Source organism: Astatotilapia calliptera, chromosome 13 (assembly GCF_964374335.1).
Source record: "Astatotilapia calliptera chromosome 13, fAstCal68.1, whole genome shotgun sequence".
NCBI lineage: Eukaryota > Metazoa > Chordata > Actinopteri > Cichliformes > Cichlidae > Astatotilapia > Astatotilapia calliptera.
In genome coordinates, this window is record NC_137434.1 from 32,029,287 (window position 1) to 32,050,167 (window position 20,881).

Below are 20,881 nucleotides of genomic sequence, written 5' to 3' on the forward strand. Positions count from 1 at the left end.
GCGCCAGCCGGTTTTAAACAGCTGGAGGAGAGAGAAGGAGGAGGGGAGGGAGGAGGTCACGCCTCCTGTTTCCTCTGCAGGAGGAAAGGGTTTAGTCACGTTTCCCCTCCTCCTCCGACCGGCTCCAGCTCTGTGTTTATAACGGATCAATAAATGTGATCGACACTCTTTCATGCAGAGACATTTTCAGTTCATTTAATGTTTTCTGAACATTTTTTTTGCCCTTTTCTTTTTGTGAGTGAAAAGCTTTCTGCATTTGTAGCATTTTGGATTTATTTACCTGCTTTATTAAATACTTTGAGGTACTTTATGTCTTTGAGCCGCTCGATAAAAGGCTTCAGTGGGCGTTGTGCCTGTTGTTGCTGCTCTCTGTGTGAACACGGTACGGACAGTTTCACCTCCTTGTTGACTCCATTAAGATTCCTTCACTGACTCAGGGTCTGTGCTTGTGCAGAGTGATAAGAGGAGGGGAAATCCACCCGCCTCCTTCCTTTCTGTTTGTGCTGCAGCTGCTGTGAGTGTTCGACCTGAACGTGAGGACATTTTCTTTGAGCAGCTCCTTCAGGCCAAAGATTTTCATTTTTATCCAGACTGAAGCCGAACGTCCCTTCGTCTCTGTCCAGGTCTGTTTAAAACTTTGCTCCTCTTAAACTTTAGTTTGTGTGCAGTACCCAGCTGTGGCAGCAGAGGTCGCTGTTCCTGCAGCAGGACACAGGGCACTGCTGTGCACCTGTTTTATGCACATTTTTAGACAAAACTAAAATACAGAGAAATTTAAAAGAATTAAAGTCTTGATCTTGGCTGAGATGTAGAAACTAAAACTCGATTTTTATTTTCATGATTTTCTGTTTAATTCAGTTTGGATTTGAAACAAACTCTACTTTAAAATCCGTTTAGTAGAAGCTGATTTTATTGAGATTTTTATTCGAGGTATGGGGCCTCGTCTCACTCTGACACTTTTATTTTCTCATGTCTGCAGCTGATTAAGGTGAAGTGAAGCAGGACGCAGTGACGGAGGCCGACCTGGAGCCGGAGCCAGGAGGGGGCAGCTGGTCTTCTGGGTGGGGATCGTTTCCGTGCATTGTTTCAGAGCTGGGGGGAGGAGGAGGAATGAGAAAATGAAGATTACTACTACTAATGAGGGATTGTGCACGTGCTGGCCATATTTGTGTTATCTGTGTGATTTATTGTGGATAAAATGATTTTGAGTCTTGTGGCAGCACGGTGGCACGGTGGTTAGCACTGTTGCTGCTCAGCAAGAAGGTCCTGAGTTCAATTCCAACATCAGGCCGGGGTCTTCCTGTGTGGAGTTTGCATGTTCTCACCGTGTTTGCGTGGGTTCTCTCCGGGTACTCTGGCTTCCTCCCACCATCCAAAGACATGCAGCTTGTGGGGATAGGTTAATTGGATAATCCAAATTGTCACTAGGTGTGAATGTGAGTGTGAATGGTTGTCTGTCCCTGTGTGTTGGCCCTGCGACAGACTGGCAACCTGTCCAGGGTGTACCCTGCCTCTCGCCCTATGACAGCTGGGATAGGCTCCAGCACCCCTGAAAAGGATGAGCGAATGGATAGATGGATGGATGAAAATGATTTTGAGGAAGTGTGGTTTTCGTTGAGCTTTTGCTTTTTATGCTGTTTTGACTCATTTTATTGTGGCTATTCTTTGTTTTTGTGATTAATACTCGGTCACTGTTGTTCTTTGTTCTTGTTTTTGCCGGTCCTGTCCGGCACTGTACTAATCAGAATTATTGCCTGAAGGCTAACAAAAAATTTCCAAATGTTCGTCTTGTGGGATTCTTGTTAGTTGGGCTCATTTGTGCCACGTGTATTTTTTTAATGGTTACCTTTTTATGTGATGTTTTGATTCATTTGTCTTTGACGTGGGTGCTTTTTGAATGTTTTCCTGTGTTTTTCTCCCTGCAGTCTCTACTTTGAGCCCAGGCTGTGTGTTGCAGATGTGACCAGCAGGGGGCAGCAGCTCCATAAACTCTGCTTCTCTGTCTATAGATTTGAGTTCTGGGGAAACGTGAAGATTTCTGCCTCCTGTGCTGTCCCAGCTCGTGTTTGTGCAGAAAACGGCCTGGGGGGGGCATTTCCTGCTTGCTGCGATAACAAAACAAGCTCAACAATCTTCTTCCGGCACATTAACTGCTCTGCCTCCCAGCCCACCAGCCGTTTACAGACCCCTCATCCCAGTGCAGAGGCCCAAAAAGCAGAGGCCTCTGACTCTGGAACGGTCTGAAGGTGAAACACGTCAGCTGATTCTGAGAATTAGAAATAATCGAACTTGTTTGTTTTACCAGCAGAATTTTCTGTGTGCAGGCTGCGATCAGCTGACCTGCTGCTCCGTGCTGTTAGCTTCAGCATGACATTTGTAACAAGGATGAATCACTAATGAGTTAATACAAATGAGGTATTAGGATATTGGGCTATTTTAAACTGGAGCTAATGGTCAATAATCAATAAATACACATAAGAAGACGCTTGTGCAGGAACCATGTAAAGGAAAGAAAACAGCTGAAAACAGGCTTAAAGTGCACAAAGACGACAGAATAATCTTTTAGCTTAGAACAAACAATACAGAGTCTCCAATTTCAATTATGTTCTCCTCCATTGAGCGGGACGCTTCAGTGGAGGAAGGTTCTGACACCCAGCCGTCCGTTGACTCGGCATTCTTTTAAACCCAAAAAGGGTCACCTGACCGGTATTAAATAAAAACGGCCAATAAGAATTCACAAGAATAATGCAAAGATGTCAGTCAGTTTACATTACATTACATTGCTGGGTCCATGACACGTGGGATTATTATTATTGAGCAAGAATCTCCGTACTGTCAGTGAACGCACCACCAGGACATCCTGGTTCTCAGTGATCCATGTTTAAATGATCGTTAGTCCCAGATCCACGTTCACTGGATTTACTGTGATTCAGGTCAGACTCGTGTGTTTGGATCCCCACCCAGAATACACGAGTCTGAAACTGTGTGTGTGTGTGTGTGTGTGTGTGTGTGTGTGTGTGTGTGTGTGTGTGTGTCAGGTTGAACTGAAGATGTTGAGTTAAAATTAAGAGTCGTTGAGTTTTTGCTGTCTTTGCAGAAACATGCAGGTCACCACAGCTGTGAAAATATAATTAACACAAACAGGCATGTGAGAAACACACACACACACACACACACACACACACACACACACACACACACACACACACATCAACCTGGTGGGTCTCAATTAGCCGTCAGATTCCTCACGGAGGTTCAGTCCTGAGCTCGTCGGGAGGAAAACATCATGAGACTCGATGACTCATCCATGAGCTTTAACACACACGCTGGACTCAACCAACCAAACTGAGTATTAAACATGTTAATGACACTCTCAGCTCCACTGAGCCATCAAACTTCCTGTCTATGACTTTTCACATTAAAACTTTAATGTTTTAATGTTAATCTTTAAAAGCAACAGCATGCGTGACGCTTACAGACCCCAAACCAAAAAAACAGCATTTAGTATTTTTATTAAGAGCGTCATCAATAATCCACTTTGCCAATGCTCCCACTGAAGACTGAAATATGAGTCATAATTACACTAAAAAGTATTTATTTCATTGTTGTGGTGGCAGTAACTCAGTGACGTGTCTGTGTGTTTGTGAGTTGCTAACGTTGTGTTGGAAGTATTTTCCAGTCCATTATTCTCTGTTTCATCTGGATTAAAGAGCCCTTTGTCTGTCTGTGTCCTGAAGGCGAGCAGCTGAAGCAGTGTGAATACAAACATCTGTGATATCTGATCCAATAATCACGCTCACTGAAAAGCACTTCAGCTACATTTAACTACACATCTCAGTTCAGTATTTAGGGTTTTTAGCTCTGCTGGGATTCAAATTCAAGCAGAAGAGGACGGACACGCTGAGCCGACACGAGGCCACACCTCCTGGGTCTGAAGGTTTAGGCTGTTTGTTAAGACGTGACCATGTTATTGGATAATGCCCAGTAAGCTTGGTGATACCTGCAACAATCAGCTGATTTCTGGAATTTCACTCACCAAAACTGGAGCTCCGCCTCCTCAGATGCTCTGTGAGTACAGTGACTCACAGCACCGATATTACTGGTCACATGATGTCACTAAAAACTAGCAGACAACTAGCAGCTACAACCACCTGTGCCACCATTCACCTGTCACTCACAGAGGCCACGCCCCTAATAATGCTAACTTTAACTCAGCTGAGTTATAAAAACATTGTCCCTCCATACAGGTGTTATAAAGGAGGAAGTGATCCACAGAGACCAAACAGTTTGTGTACCACGTGTTTCTGATGGAAGGTTTAACATGGGAGTCTATGGGGACGGACTCGCTGCCGCCCTCTGTCGGACGTCAGAGGAACTGCAGGTTTCATGTTCTTGTTGCTGCTTGGCGGTAAAGAGAGATTTGTCACTAATAACAGAGACGATGCTGGAAAGTGATTTGGTGTAAAATGTTTTTGAAGCATTTGTTTCTAAGAGGCCACAAAGCTGAAACCTTTTGGACGTTTTATATTTGACATATTTGAAGCTGATCAGCTGTGAATAATTCTTCACTTCTGGTTAAAAGTGTGATTTACAGGTAAACAAAGCGCTGCAGTCCTTTCACTGATGATCAGAAGAATCTGCTTCTTGCTCTCAGGTCACATTTCCCAACGAGGATCAATGACACAAACCATCAATAGGCGTCTTTGTGCAGCTATTAGAGAATTCTTCATGAGAATCAATAATGTATAACATTACTGTGTACGCGTGTGTGTGTGTGTGTGTGTGTGTGTGCGCAGAGCTGATGGTCTGCATCGATCACTACTGTTGAGAAGACAGCTCTTATCGCCACGGTAACCCACAACAGACAGTGCTGCTGATGAGCCTCGCCCATCAGTGTGGGGAAAAACATGAAATAAAGTGCATCTAAAAATAGCTCGGCGCCTGCAGTCAGCCAATAAGAGAAGAGGTGAGGCAGCCAAGGGTAAGTGTGGGAGAGAGCTGCGTGTTCTGCTGAGTCACGTTCGGGTTCGTTTCAGAGGACGAAGGTGATGAATCCACTCCTTCATCATTTCCTCTGCCACGTCCTCCATAAACCTGCCAGACTCGCCGTGGTCGAACGGGACTTCCACATTCACCACACGACACCAGAAAGCTCCAGAAACATTTCGATCATGGTTCTCGCCACCTTTGACCACCAAAAGATAAAAGTTCAGGTCTGCCAATTTCTAAAGTCCAACAAAGGCCTACAAAGTTCGGTAAAGTTGTGAAAATGAGGGGTGAGGGTCCTCAAAGCCACTGGTTCTTTTTCATTTGTTCTGTAGCTGCGTGTTCACTCACTGTTTAGGTGTAAAGTTACGTGGTCGGCTTTTTAAAGAGTCGTCCTTCATGTTAAAGAGAGACGACGAGTTTCTGATGACGATAACTCGAGGCATCACGCGCCTCAGTATTGTACCAGCATCATGCTTTCACACCACATGAGCAATGACAATTTCAACCCGATCTTTGGGAGAAGCTGAGATATTACAGTTATTCTTATTATATTTATTAAATCTGTAATTCAGGTCAGTTTTATTAATAACGCAGCAGTGCACAGCAGTTTTATTCTTTGAGAAAAAGGCCTGACAGTGAGCTCTCAGAGGTGGAACATTACTCATTTCTTTCTTATGTGGACACAACACTGCTGAGTGCTGCCCCTCGGCAGGCTTCCAGAAGTTGGCCAACCAGAGGAATGTTGCTTTTAGGGAGGGAGGGCTTAAAGAGACGGGAGGTAAAACAGCTCCCAGAGAATGAACAAGGCCCAGAAGGATTATTTTGAACTATCAGTCATGCAAAGCTGTTTGAGTAAAAATACAGAGATGGAGCAGATCCATCGCGAAAAGATCCCACTGCTCTTCTGACACACATTAAACACATGGTACAATCTATAATTTATTCCAACATCTTTACACACACACGCACACACACACACACACACACACACGCACACACGCACGCGCACACACGCGCACACACACACACACACGGCTGGTCTAAGTGGATTAACCGTGTCAGCATGCACGCAGGGACCATGTTTGATGGAAGAAGCTTTGAGCTAAAAATAGAGGACGGTGAAGTTGTCTTTGTGTTTTCTCCCAGTGTCCTCGTCTCATCTCACCATTAAAGAAGGAAAGATGGAGGCTGGCTTCCTTTAATCTGATTGGAGGCTCTGTTCAGCGCTCAGCAAACAGCAGCTAAGTGATTACCTTCTGCTCCATGTGCAACTGAAGTTTTCACTACAGCGGATAAAATGTGGCCCCAACCAAAAGCTCGTGAGCTGGAGAATCATTTTATATGTCTGATAGATCTGATTGGTTCAGGGAGGACTCTGGTCTCCTGCAGCTGTTAGAAAGATGACCAAAGGAAAGGTCCAAGAGGGTGAACAGCACAGCAGAAGTTCTCAAGCTGAGACGTTCTCGAATATCAGCTCTTTGTTGAGTGAATCCTTAGTATGAAATCCTGCAGATATTTTGATGGAATTTCCACATTAATGGAGTCGAAGGCACAGCTACAGATGACGGGGAGCCTCCGCACACTGTTTCACTCCAACAGTCCAATAAACAGGAGTCCTTTAGCTTTAGTTACCTTTAAAATCCTGAGCCTGAGTAAAGTGACAGTCCTGAGATAAAGAATATTATATTTCACGTGTTTGTGGGACATCGTCATTACTCAGTTTCCTGATTAAACCAAGAATCCTCCAGACCTGAAAAAGGAGGAAGTACCAAAGCCGATGTTCCTCCGCTGTCCACGCGAGGCTCTGAAAGCCAGCCAGTCCCCACAAACCCCCATTTTAAAACATCTAAGCCAGTTTTTAGCCCCTGCAGGTGTTTCTGAGCAGTAATGTCTCTGTTGTGTGTTTCAGTCTGAGCTCCAGGTCTGGGGACATTTATGGTTTTAGCATTTTCTCTGTTTTCTCCTTTTCCTTCTTATCTCCGACTCACTTTTCTCCTCTGTAGGCTCCACTGCACCACATGAATCCAGAGCTGTTTGCACGTATTACCCTCCCTCCCTTTCTCGTAAGCAGCCCTCTCTCCTCACGTGCCCTCTCTCCACCCTCTCTCTCACTTATGCATTAGCAAGAGGAACAGATCCCAGCAGACGAGAAGAGGCGAGGCACCCGAGGCAGACGGAGCAGCAGAAGAAGACAAGCAAAGCATCATGGACGTTTTCAAGAAGGGATTCTCCATGGCGAAGGATGGAGTCGTCGCCGCCGCCGAGAAGACGAAGGCCGGAGTGGAGGAGGCAGCTGCCAAGACCAAGGAGGGGGTCATCTACGTTGGTGAGAGGAGATGGATGCAAGTAAAATTAGATTTGTGGTGAAAAGAGGAAGAGAAAGACGAGGACGGAAGCTGCATTTAAATAATTTATCGTTTAAGAAGAAAAGATAAAAGGAGGGACGGGTGGAGGACAAATAAAATCTGAAAGAAAGAAAATATGATGAAAAATTACAAACAATCACAGCACTGTGAGGAAAGGAGGAGGCAGGGGGAGGGATAAAACAGGAAGTTAAACTTTAGTGACAGATCAGGGAAACACAATTCATCCCGACGCTGTGCATGAAAGATGTGGGAAGAGAGATGGAGGGATGAGAGGATGAGGGGGATAAAGAAGAGAAGCTTTCATCTTTCTGCTGGAACCCGAGCGATGGATGGACGGAGTGAATGTCAACACCATCCCTCCATCTTTCCATCTGCAGATTTAACACAGCGTCAGGATGAATTGCACTTTTCTCTCCACTTCCTGTCGTCCGTGTGTTTCTTTTAATATTTCAGGATTCAGTTTCTGCTCCAACTTTGAATTTCACTCTCTTCTAAAACTACTTTGCACTTGAAATTTCACATTTCCTGGTGGACAGTGGATGAAGCATGGGCGGAGGACGAGTGAAATCCAACACCAAAGGACAAACAGCAGTGGACGGAGACAGACACACCCACTCGTTTCATTCATTCACCACCAAAAGTATATCCTCCATCTCTCCTCTTCTGGCTGTTTGTCTCTTTCTTGTCCCTTCTTCATCCCTTCCTTTCATTCATCCTCGTTTGCTGTCGAATTTCGCTCGTCCTCCTCGCATCCCTCATGATGGGGAACAGACCAAGGGAGAATAGGAAGATGAGGGGAGGTGGAGGAAGAGGAAAACACGAACACAGTGTACAGTCGAGTCTTAATAGCTTACTTACAGCTGGGCTACACCACCCATCAGGCTCCATGCTTTAGGGCGATGCCTGTAACTCTCTGCCTGTTGCCTTCATATTAAATCATTATGAGACGTGAGATTGAGACACAGACATCTGAGCCTCTTAATGCGTGTTTTGTTTTGGTTTCCACCGACGTGGAAACCAAAAAAGAGAGATCATAGCAAACATATGAAACAGGAAAGTACCGCCGTGTAATCCGTTTATTTCAACAAAGTAACTGTATTCTAAATACCACCTTTTAAACAGTAACTGTAACAGTATACAGTTACTCATATTTAGTATTTTAAATACTTAACGGCGGCACATGTACTCTGTTACTCCCCAACACTGAGTGGCATTTGTTTAACACCAGAACAACAGACTAATGGAAAGAAAGAACTGAGATTTCTTGTGTAGAAAATCAAGGAGGGCTGAGTGGAGGACACTAAAATCAAGGAGGGATGAAGAGAGCGGGCGACAGGAAGCTGAATGTTCAGTGATTTAAAGTGCAGCTCTTCCTGATGGATCGCAGCTCCGGTTAGCGTAACCTGTCAGAACGACGCTGCGACCGGATCCTGATCTGCTGCTGCAGCACGATTTCATCCGTCCACTTATCCAAAGCAGGTGAAGCAGGTGAAGCAGGAGTGGCGAGGCCCTCCCAGGCACGAAGACACATTTAGTCCCTCAGACGAGTTCTCACTCTTCTTCATCCAGAGACTCTCGGTCACTGCGGGGATGTAGGTCCATGCATGCCAATTCATAGTTTCTGAAAACGTGCTTGTTCAGCATGTGGCCAAAACACAACCAAAGCCCCGCCCATTATGACCCTTTATGGTGGATGTTACCTGAGGCAGTAATCCGGCTCACGCCCGGCTGCAGACGGCGCCGGTTCATGCTGAAGGTCGTGTGAAGGACAGAAGACCATCATCTGCATTCAGAGATCCCCAGATTGGATCCTGTCCACGAGCAGGAAGGGTCAGAGATGAGCCCGACACCTGATCACACCGTGCTCACCTGTTCAGCAAGCTCAGGCTTTCAAAGTAAAAGCTTCTGACAGCTGAAGGATAATTCGTCATCTGTGGGGTTTAAATGTGTGTGCTGTTTGATATTTAATGACATTAAAGCAGCTCTGCCCTGTTCATTCAACTGTTCTTCTGTTCAGCCACAAACCACAGCTCACGTGGGGCGAATAAAACCAGGAGCAACAAGCAAACGTCTGTTTTTAAACGTCCAGACGGAGGCTGACCTGGTTTCTACCTCACAGATAAACTGAGCTCTCTGAATTATTCACTCATGTCACCCACTTTGCGCCCAGGCAGCCCACTCTCTGCTCTCATTCCCCTTGTTTTGTTCTTTATTAACATTCTGGGGACGGCGCGCTGCCTCTGATCAGACAGCGAGGTGGACGGACGACTTCAACACTCGGCATTCTTCTTCGTGTTGTTTGGAAACGATTCAGACTCGGTTGTAATTCAGCCAGTGGGCGTCGAGCTGCTCGGACATGTGACGGTTCGCAGTGAACGGACTCTTTGTCTGTGATTCGCTGTCGGCTGATCTCACACAAACACCGTGGAAACTGTTTCCCTGCAGCGCTGATGTTTGAAGCTGAGGCTGCTGCACGAGCGCAGTTACAGGAAGGAAGAAGCTCAAAGATGCAAAGATGATGCATAATTAACGAGGCTGCAGATTGGCTGCTGTCAGCGAATGGCCTTTTATTCATACCAATAAACAATCATCATCCTTTATCCATGCAAAACAGCTGAGTCTGATAATGGTGCTTTTTCATGAAACAGATTAATAGATTATAACAAAGGTGAAGAGATGAGATTTTCTGTCTGGCCGCCTCTAACAGCTGTGGCCTGATTCTTTGAAGCCTTTTTAATCGTTGGAAACAGCAGGAAGGGTTTGAAATCCAGACTCATAAAATCGGGTCCATGAACACGGCTGTGATTGTGCTGCTGCGCTGATGTGAAGAACGAACATTGTATGAAGCATCAGCAAAGTAAGCACTGAGAAGCCAGCGAGAAAGTCTCCAGCCACTGTTGGTGAATCGAATCAACTTGATTTTATTTATATGGCACAAAAACAAACAGTGTTGCATTCTGCTGGTTTATATTGTACAGTAAAGAGAAAACCCCAACAAACATACGAGCGAGCACTCGGTGACAGCGGAGAGGAAGACTCCCTGTTAAGAGGAAGGAACCTCCAGAAGAACCAGGCTCAGGGAGGGGCGGCACGGTGCGGAAGAGCCAGAGAGGAATAATGACCACACAAACTCTCTGCTTCTGATTTATGCATTTCTCACGAAGGTTTTCTCTCTTTTTTTCCAGGAAGTAAGACGATGGAGGGAGTTGTGACAGGTGTGAACACAGGTAAAGCACCTGCAGTGCAAACTGCACTTACTGTACTGAAGTTATGCAATGGTGGAAGCAAGAATCGAAATCATTCACGAGTTTGTAAATTCATCTTTTTCTCATTTACTTTAAAACGTAAACAATAAAAATAGCATTGATTTCCTGTCTCCCAGTTGCTCAGAAGACGAACGAGCAGGCTAACGTCGTGGCCGACACCGCTGTTTCTGGGGCCAATGAGGTTGCCCAGGCAACGGTGCAGGGGGTGGAGAATGCGGCAGCGGCAACCGGATTTGTTAGCACGGTGAGTGACGTCAGCTGATTATAAATTTTAAATATAAACGAGAACTGAGGCGTCTCGTTTCCATTTTTGCTTTTGTGTTGTTGTTATTTTATTTGTATAACCTGGGGTTTGTTTTTCTCACATGTTACAGATAAAGGTTATACTTGTATTATACAATTATTTCAAATTTCTGTTTTTAAGTAATTTATTAGCTGGACTTCTACTTTGCACATTAACAAAATTACAAAAATATATTTCTAAACCGAATTTTGAAAGTCGTGACAGAATTTTGGAGACTCACATAAAGTGTGTTTCATTATATTCATGACTACTGAGTCAAAGTCATGTGTTCAGCATTCATGCAGTAATTATTCACAGTCTGTTTTTTGTGTATAACTTTTTTTGTCCTTTGTCATTTCCAACTCTCTGGTTATTGGATGTGAACAGGAGGAGGCGGAGCCAGTGCCTGAGGAGGTGCCTGATTGGTTGAGGGGGAGGGGTGGCATGGCATGAAGCTTCTTGCCTGATTATCTGACATCGACAGCTTCACGAATCAGACATTTCAGATCAGAAAAGACCAGATGTCAGGGATTTTTTGGACATCAGTAAAATATCATTTCCTTTAGATAAAGTCCTCCTACTGTCGCTGCGTATGAAGTTAAAACAGACAAATAAGGTCCTGGACAAGGAGAATAACAAAATAACAAGCAAAAACACTGTAAACTTAAAAGAAAAGAAACCAGCGAATTTACAGTAAAACAACCAGCAGATATGTGAAAATAAAACAAAGGAAAATGAATGTGGAAAAGGAGCATGTTTACAAGAAAAAAGTAGAATCTAGAGAATTTGTTTGACAGCCTTAATGATCCCTCTCCGACCTTTCGTTTAATGCTGACAGGCGCTCTCTGAGAGCTGGGCTTGATTTAAGCGGTGTGGGTGCTGTGACAGCGGTGGCAGTATGGAAGTATCAGAGGGAATCGAACAGCAATCTCTGCTCCTACGACACAAGAAACAAAACCTGCATGAAGGGTGTTTAAGCAGAAAAGAGGCTGACGATGAATAACAACACTAACAGGAAACGGCTGCATGATACTGCTCTTTATTCTGTTAACCACAACTGACAACTCTGCACCCATGAAGACAATGACTACATGTAACTTTGAAATATATTTCCTGATGTATCGCATCATATGTAGCCATGTTCTCTTGAGGAGCCTACAGAAACCAAAGTAGGAGCTGGAAATGATCACAGATGATCTCAGCAGGTTGTTTACAGCGACTAACACGAGTTTTTCTTTCGCCTTTGCTCAACTTTGGCTTCGTCTTACTTTTCTGGATTTCTGAACGCCTTGCTGTGGTTCTGATTGCTCCAAATGAAGTTTCATTTCTCCCAAAAATAAGCAGCTTAACTTCTATTTACATCTATTTTACATCAGCAAACCTTTAAAGTGGTGTCTCAGAGTCAAACCACAAGGAGATTATTCATGTCATTAGTGTTGTGTTAATGGCTTCTGTTTTGGGGAGAAATGCAGCTTCTATATGGACAAATTTGCTGCACTGACCTCTTTTCTCTCTGATTTGTAGACTGAGCTGCAAAAACCAAACGCAGGAGGAGAACAGACTGAACCAGCTGAACAGTAGGTGAGAAAAACCATGAAAGAGCGGTGATGCTGAGTTTCAGCTGCAGATGAATCTGCAGAGTTTTGGGGAAGCAGGATGATAATGATCCTCATACGATCAGAGTGCGCTCGCTCTTTTCTGCAGAGTTGATTGCACTTCCTGACAAAGCCCTCCCCCTCGTAGTTAATCAGTCTCATGTCAGCTGTGTCTGACTAGCCGAAGATGCAGGTCAAACTGCTGGAGCGGTTCACTTTTAGATCAGTTAACTCGTCTAAATGCAAACATCCTTTTAAACGACAGAGTCAGTAGATAACAACACCCCTACCTTGGTTCAAAGATTCTTATCGGACATCCTGATGGTACATGAGTGAGCAGATGAAGGATCCCCTGCTGGTGCTGATGGCGCACATCTGTAAGTGTCTCAGCTCAGCAGACCAGCACTTACTGCCCTCTGGTGGCATTTCTGTGCAGTACACTAAATGGTAAATGGCCTGTATTTGTATAGCGCTTTAGGACCCTAAGGACCCCAAAGCGCTTTACACATCCAGTCATCCACCCATTCACACACTGGTGATGGCAGCTACACTGTAGCCACAGCTGTTGGTGTGAAAGCCCACAGCCCTTCAGGTTTCACATTGCTCCTGTTAGCTGTAAATAACAAACATGGCCCCAATAAGACCAACGTGGTGCTAATCATAAAGTTTCTGTGCAGAGAACAAGCAAATAAACCAGCATGAAGCTGCCACCAGGAGGCACAACATAATTATGAGAACATACAGAAAAGAAAAGCTGCTCGGTGATGCGAGTCACCAGGAAAGATGCCCACAGCTCAGCATCAATACAACACAAAAATGATCCATTACAGGTCAAAAGTCCTTGATTAAAATGTCCTTTGGATATATGTGCTGCACCGTACCTGTCACAGGTAAGCTTCACGTCAGCTGACCTAACTCACCTGCTTTAAACAAAATGTTTCTCCTCTTCATTTGGTTTCCCTCAGACTCTGAACTTCCTGCCGTCACCGAACGAGAGAAGAAGAAGGATCTTCATATTTTATCTGTTGCTCAACCTTTGACCTCTGACCCCTCATTAACCAAGAGAAACCCTCCTCATCACTCCCCCCGCGCACCATGGTTACGCCGCCTTCGCTCATCATATACACTGTCGGTTTAACTCCACACTTTCATCTGATTGGCTGTTGTGGACCACAGGTTTCTTTTGGGCTCCGCCCCCTGACAGAGGGCTACCTGAAGCCTTATAAATGCACGTGGCTTTGCTGACACACACACTGAAACGATTAATCCACACACACACTTCCTGTATGTGTTGCTGATTTTTAACAACAAAATAAAAATGTTTTAACATTCTGAGCTTCGTCGTCTTCAGTGTCACAAAACGTTGATTCGTTCTTGTTGTTTTTATTCAAAGGATTTTATTTTGCTTCATATTTTATTCACCTGCTGTGGAGCATTTTCATGTGTCCGCAGTATTCCCGGGACGGTCTGAGGGGGAACGTTTGTTTCAAAAATGAATTTTGATTTGCTAAATTTAAAACCAAAAACACAAACAAACAAAAAGACTTGAAAGACTGGTGTTTGTGTGTCGTCACTAAAGCAAACGTCTGTGTCGCCCACAGACACTCAGCTCGTGTTTTCCGCCCGCGCAGACGAGCTGATGAAAGGATTTTTCAGTTTTTTATTTTGGGGCTCAGAGTAAACATGTGCCTGATTTCCTGCTTCCTGTCAGCAAACACAATAAAACAACTCTGATTGATATCCAGTAGAATATCTTTTACTTTTGCTGACGCTGCAGGTTTCTGGTTCTCATCTTCACCCGGGTGTCACTCGGTCCACCGTTAGAAAAATGATGTTTATTGTAGGACTCAGAAAGGAAGACTCGCCGTATAAACAGGAAATGCTTTGAATTTAAACACAGAATTCGTTATTTCGATGCGCGTGGCTGTTGTTGTCCTGGTTTAAGGCCAGTGCTAAAACTATGCGATGTGTAAATTTTCACTCTTTATGTTAAATATTTGATTAACTAGTGTTCATTTTAAAGTGATTCTGCGTTTCCGTTAACAGAGTTGCTAAAATCGAAACACTGTTTCTAGTCTAAATGTTAAAGCTGCCACATGTGTGAGGCGCTGCTGCTCCTCTGCAGGGCCGCCGAGCTGCTGCAGCGTCACCCAGTGTCAGAAATGCGCAGCAACAAGCTCGTCCTGCTGTCGGGAGGAGAGCGAAGCTTTTTGATTCCTGTCATCATTTAAACTTTTTCCCCAGAGCGATGAGTTTCTTATATTAACCCTCAGAAATCTGACGTCTGGTGTCTTAACATTAAATCAGCAAATTATTATTTTACATTTTTTCTTCATATTGAACTTTATTTCAGTTTAGAAATTTTATTTCATCATTTTTTAAATTATGAATCTATATCATCTTTTTTATTATTGTGTTGATTTGAATTTTAAATAGTAATTTAATTGTAACTGATGCTTTGATCTGCACTTTTCTTGGACTTTGAGTTTGAGTTTTGACCCAGAACATAAACTTCTGTAAAACTGTGATTTTTATAAATTGTCTTCACAGTAGAGTTTTTGCAGATTGCTGAACCTCGGCTCTTCTTTACTTCTGAAAAACTCTGAGATCCTCTTTTCAGACCCGATCATGTGACCGACCTGCTGAGCTGCTGAACGTTCCCAGTGTTTGGGAATGCAGTTCTATTTTCAGTTAGTTTATTGTCTGCTCTTTGTTTCCTGACCTGATTAAGCTTTGTGTTCCAGATTTACTGGATGTTTTCAGGTGCAGCGATGTGTCGGTATGTTCCAGTCTGCAGGGCGTTCCTCACGAGTATTTTTACTTCTTGCTGATGATCGCGTGAAACTGTCACTTAACGAAAGAGAAACCTGTTTCTCTGCAGAGCAGCTGATGGGTGTTTCTGTCACAAAGTGGCAGTTGAAGAAACTCCTCGCTAATTTTTAAAAGTCAAGATTAACTGAGTTTAAACAATAAAGAAACATATAGCAGGAAAAACAGCAAACGACTAAAACCATTTGATACTGCCAGTCACAATCTGTTTATGAAACTCACACGTTTTCATCTTTCTGAAGAAGCTGTTATGATTTAATGTGGATTTAATCATAACAGTGTATACCAAAGATCTGCTGAGCTTGAATCCTCTGTAGGAGTCCCACAAGGCTCCATACTTGGGCCACTTTTGCTGCACTGTGAAGATCTACACAACACACGTAGAAAAGTTAATATAGACCAAATGTTTCCAGACGACACAGAAAAGGTTGCCTACTTGTTTCTGCTGTTCTGTATAAGGACTAAACCTCAACTAGTTTCAGTTCAGGTACCTCGTGGGAGCTCACATCTGTGTCCTTACAGTGGATGGTGGGATGCAAACACTGTCCCTTCTTATGTAGATGCACTCACAGATACTTTTTTCTCTAATTCAAATGTTATTTGTGAAGAAGTTCATGAAGTCATTACTAGTTAACGTTAAAGGGATTGTTGGCTCAAAAGAGCTCTGACTGTTTGTCAGCCTGGCTACAGAGCTGAAGAGAAACCTGGGGTTGTTCTTATTCTTCAATCAGTGATGAATAGTAAGATGTTCTGGCTTTGCGGAGGGCTTTCTTATAAAGCAGCAAACTATTTCTCCAGGCTAAATGATGATCCTCTAAATTTGTGACACGCCATTTCCTCTCCAGCTTACGAGTCTTTTGCTTTAGGCTACGTGTTTGAGAATTATACCACGGAGTCAGGTACTTCTGATTAGAGACCTTAGTTTTCACAGGAGCTACAGTATCCAGAGTCGTACGTAGTGAGGAGGTGAAATTATTAACAAGATAATCGACCTCTGTTGGGGTAGCGTTCAGATAGCTGCTCTGCTCTATGTTGGTACAGGGCATTGAAGATGATAACAGTGGGTGGATTATATTCTTAAACTTAGTTGCAGCGCTTTCAGAAAGACATCTACTTTGATAAACGTCTACTCTCCACTGCTGTGTAATCAATTATTGTAAATGTAAATGTTATTAGGAAATGATCAGACAGGAGAGGGTTTTCAGGAATGTTAAATGTTTTGGATTTTATATTATGTTATCTTATTATGCTAGTTTGAGATTTTGAGTTTTAGTCTCAAAATGTGGACTAACATGAATATATATTTATATATTTATTTATATATTTCAAATTTAAAAATGTTGTTTTTATCTCATTTTTAAAAAAAAATTTATTACTGAAGACGTGAAATTATGTTGCTTGAATTGCTTCCATTATGTTGACTCCTGTAAATGAGCTAATAAGATCAACATGAACATGTTGCGCGTAAAAGGCTGCAGGTGAGTTTGTCCTGTCACCTGGTTTCCATGGTTACTGTAAACTAATGTGGAAAGGCGTTCAACAACAGCTGGGCAGGTGCAGTCCAACCCATAAACCATCTGCTAAGAGCAAGACCTGGATTCAGCAGCCAATCACGTACCCGACACACACACGCACACACACACACTGACACACACACACTGACGCATACACACACACACACACACACACACACACACAGTCCTTCCTGCTGTGTCCTGATGCAGTTCTATGAAAGCAGGTTTTTATTATGAGCATTAATAATAAAGCTTGTTATTGTCACTTAAATATGCAGACACACCCCTCATTGTTTTTAGAGCCAGTAGGTGATGCTCATAGTATCGGCGTAGCTCTGACCGCAGGCGATGTGACTTTTACATGTGGAGCTCCTCACCGTCACTCTTCAACTGCTGCCTGGGTTCACACCAACATGATTGGTCCTGTGTGGCAGCCACACCTGATTCCTCAGCAGGGCGGGAACGGCTCTCGTACCGCATCACCTGAGGGGACGAGCGCACCCGCGTGTATAAGACCGAAGCTTCGGCATCCACAGACACACTCCAGACAGCAGCAGTCATGGACGGGATTGCTCGTGCTGCAGGACAGCAAGCCGGTGAGTTTGGTTTAAATGTTATTTTAAAAAGAGAAGAGTTTTTATTCTGCTGTCTGCAACAGCTTCAAACCTCAGGCCGTTTATTTCTAAAGATGCACAATCAGAAGCTAAAGGCAAAGATTTTAATATGTTATGAAAGAATGTGCACTTTTTTCTTTTTATCATTAGATCGTGTTTCAAACATTTTAAAGTTGGGACGTTTTTGTAGAGTCAAACTTACTCGCATCATATTTGACATCATGTTTCATACACACAGCTCAATGATAACCATGACGACAAAGAGCATAACTTTACTCATGGATCAAGTTTAAAAACAAAGATGAGAGAAAAATGTCAGACAGATGATCAGACACAGAAACTACAGAACTATTAAATAAAACAGGTTCCATTCAAACATGAACATATTTAATAAATCATTTAAAGCAGAATCAGTTCAACAGTTTTAGCAAAAATTATAAAAATACAAAAAGAAAAGGAAAGATGATAAAAAGATGACATCAGTGAGGACGTCCTCTAATAAATCATTACTGTGCAGGTAAGGTGGTGGAAGGTGCCGTGAAGAAGGCCTTGGGTGGAAACAAGCAGCAGGAGGGTGAGCAGAAGAAGGAAGGAGGAGGAGGAGGAGGAGGAGGCTTCGGCGTGGGAGATGTCCTCAAACTGGCCGGTGGAAACAAGAATGAGGATCAAGGAGGAGCAGGAGGAGGAGGAGGAGGAGGCTTCGGCGTGGGAGACGTCCTCAAACTGGCCGGTGGAAACAAGAATGAGGATCAAGGAGGAGCAGGAGGAGGTGAGCGCTGTCTAACTTCCTTTTCGTTTCCTCCTGTAACTGTGAAGCTCACAGCTACGGCAAAGCAACAGCTGTCACATGATGTGGATGTGATAAGATCCCAGCTGTGCCAGGATCTGTAACAGCATCCTTTTCTTACTATAAAGTGAAACAACTTTAAAACTGATCTTATGTTGTGCAGGTTAATTTGCACTTCATGACCAGCAGTGGATCACAAACCTTAATAAATGACAGCACAATGCAGTTTCCTCATAAACGATAGACCACAGGAAACATGCCAAACATTTAAACTAACTAAAGACTCATTTTGAGTTTGGTAGCAGCTGAACATGTTTTCTGTGGGTTTATGAAATCGTTGCATCCCAGCTGTTAAAAAATTCAACATGTGAACAATAAAAACGTCCTCTGAGTTCCTCCTGACACATTCTTCAGCAGTCTGCCTACACTCAACATAAGAGCTGTAGAAGTTTCCTCCACACGCAAGCAAAAGTCAAGCAGTTTGTGTATCAGACTGTAAACATTTGTTTCTGCTGCAGTTTTAACATGGGAGTCTATGGAGACTGACTCACTGCTGCCCCTGCCGGACACTAGAGAAACTGCAGGTTTTGGCCCCGGCTGTTGATGTCTTTTCACATTCAGTGTCTTTTATTAATCGGATCCTTTTTCTCTCAGGTATGGGGAACGCTCTCGGGGGGCTCTTTAAGTAGGAAGCCAGAGGTCCAGATTCTCCTGCAGCCTCCTCAAACCTCCGTCTGCAGCCGCCTGAGATGAAAGTGTCCAACCGAACTGATGGGAAACTGCTTCTCTGAAAATGTGTATATTCATATATGTTCATTGGTTTAAAGGAAATCCTGAATGAGAGATCTTTTATTGGGAATACTTTAAAATAAGTGCTTCTGAAATGTACACAAGGTAAAAAAAAATTATGTGAAAATGAAATAAACTTGTTCAAATAACATGGATGATGATGTGGTTTTATTCATTTGAAGGTGTTTTTAATCTGGGTTCATGGAGAGACATCACTCCTAATATGCTGCTAAGTGTGTGGATGTAGAGGGGGTGCATGGGGTGGAGTGATTGTGTGGTTACATAATTACACAAACAGAATGAATTAAATGTGTGATGCAGTAATACAATACCCACCTGTGTCACTCCTGCAATGCTCTCTTACATGTCAGCACCCAGCAGTTAATTATTTCACGATTAAATGCTAAACTTTAATAGCAGGCTTGTACAAAGTGAGATAGAGTCAGACCCTCTGAGGAGGGTTTCACTTTCTCTCTTCTTTATAACTGACCCTTGTTTTCTCTCTCTCAGCTCCTTGTCTCAGAGTGGGAGGGATTTGAAGCACAAAGGGAGGAGCTTGTCGTTTGGTTGGCTGATATGGATGTCCACCTGAGTGAGGTTGACCAGCTGACAGGAAACACCTGTGAAAAAACTGAAACAACTGCAGGTGTGGGCTTGTTTTGATATGATACAAACGTCAGCGACATGGTCCTAAACTGGACTAACAAAGGACAACGAGTCCAACATGAAACTAACCTCACATAATGCTGAAGTTCATTGATCATTTTAATCAAAAACGTTGTTTTTTACTGAACATGCAAACATCTGCTGGTGAAAATGTTATTTTATTGGTCTGTTATGAAGCTGTTGCTATTTCTAATGTGTTTTTATCACTTTTTGACGTTTTATTAATTAACCAATACATGTATTCATTGTGTTATCTATAGATATAGTATTTATGTTTTTATTTATAGTGTAGTAAAGAATTTTATTTATTACTGTTTAAAACACTAATATGTGACATTTATGAGTAGTGATGTTGTGCTGAGGGTTAAAATGTCTTTTTGTCTTTTTGTATACTGCAAACTGGCAATAAACCATTAAAACATGTCTGTGCTGTGCTCGTATTTATTTTACCCTAGCCAAGACAATTCCATTTATGATGCATTTTATTTTGAAAGATTTAAAATGGTTCTTTGAATAACCACTCAAGTTTCTTTAAAATGATTCTGTAAAGAACCATTTTAAAAAGGTTCTTCAAAAACCATTAAAGGTTCCCCAACGACCCGTTTCTTGATGGTTCTTTGGGGAACCTTTGAAGGTTCTTCTACGGCATCAGTCTAAAGGACCACTTTTGGTTCCAGTTGACACCTTTATTTTTCTGAGTGCAGTCCTCTTCAGTGTATTCCGCTTTGCTTCCTTTGTCTGGTTATGTCTGATCATTCCCAGCTGTTCCTTTCGTTGTCCTGCCTGTGTTGGTGTTTCTCCTGCTGTCATTCTCTCCAACGTTCAGCTTTTCTCTCGTCCTTTGTCTCAGGTTGCATGTTTCTCGTTACCAGTTTAGGTTTTTCTTAGTTTATGTCACTACCATTCTCTACTTTTGTTTGCACTTCATCCAGCCTGTAAATAAAGCTCACTCACAGGACGCCAGTCGTCAGTGCCTGCACTTGGTTCCTTCAGCATCCGTGACAAAATCATTGTTTTTTATACTTGGTGAGCCACAACCACAGAGTCCAAGCTCCACTTTCTGTCTCGTTTCTTAGGTGCTCTACTTCATTTGCTCCAAGAATATATTTATATGTGTGAGGCAGACCGTGTGATGATGAGAGAGAGCGGACCAAGCGCAGACAAACGGAGGTGTAGGCGGAGC

General features: G+C 43.2%; 2 protein-coding genes across 3 annotated transcripts; both read left to right on the forward strand.

Annotated features, from left to right (window-relative positions):
• The first annotated feature begins 7,115 nt into the window (after positions 1-7,115).
• On the forward strand, positions 7,116-13,831 carry sncga (synuclein, gamma a). Of its 2 annotated transcripts, XM_026190599.2 has the most exons (6): positions 7,116-7,315; positions 10,541-10,582; positions 10,738-10,865; positions 11,292-11,318; positions 12,429-12,485; positions 13,465-13,831. In XM_026190599.2, exons 1-5 carry the CDS (start codon positions 7,195-7,197, stop codon positions 12,483-12,485), a joined length of 375 nt encoding a protein of 124 aa, XP_026046384.1. In that variant the 5' UTR covers positions 7,116-7,194; the 3' UTR covers positions 13,465-13,831. The 2 variants fall into 2 exon arrangements, with proteins under 2 accessions (XP_026046384.1, XP_026046385.1); XM_026190600.2 differs by lacking the exon at positions 11,292-11,318 and having other exon boundaries at positions 7,117-7,315.
• Positions 13,832-17,283: 3,452 nt separating this feature from the next.
• Positions 17,284-19,181, forward strand: LOC113035357 (uncharacterized). The gene is made up of 3 exons (XM_026190891.2): positions 17,284-17,438; positions 17,974-18,225; positions 18,898-19,181. The coding sequence occupies exons 1-3, from the start codon at positions 17,402-17,404 to the stop codon at positions 18,930-18,932; spliced, it is 324 nt and encodes a 107-aa protein (XP_026046676.2). The 5' UTR covers positions 17,284-17,401; the 3' UTR covers positions 18,933-19,181.
• Positions 19,182-20,881: the final 1,700 nt, after the last annotated feature.

What these genes read in the sequence shown, in the direction of transcription:
- sncga (XM_026190599.2), top strand. Translation starts at nt 7,195, where the DNA reads ATGGACGTTTTCAAGAAGGGATTCTCCATGGCGAAGGATGGAGTCGTC. An exon ending in GGAGGGGGTCATCTACGTTG is followed by an intron (nt 7,316 to 10,540) that starts GTGAGAGGAGAT and finishes CTTTTTTTCCAG; the next exon opens with GAAGTAAGACGATGGAGGGA. An exon ending in TGTGACAGGTGTGAACACAG is followed by an intron (nt 10,583 to 10,737) that starts GTAAAGCACCTG and finishes CCTGTCTCCCAG; the next exon opens with TTGCTCAGAAGACGAACGAG.
- LOC113035357 (XM_026190891.2), top strand. Translation starts at nt 17,402, where the DNA reads ATGGACGGGATTGCTCGTGCTGCAGGACAGCAAGCCG. An exon ending in TGCTGCAGGACAGCAAGCCG is followed by an intron (nt 17,439 to 17,973) that starts GTGAGTTTGGTT and finishes ATTACTGTGCAG; the next exon opens with GTAAGGTGGTGGAAGGTGCC. An exon ending in TCAAGGAGGAGCAGGAGGAG is followed by an intron (nt 18,226 to 18,897) that starts GTGAGCGCTGTC and finishes TTTTTCTCTCAG; the next exon opens with GTATGGGGAACGCTCTCGGG.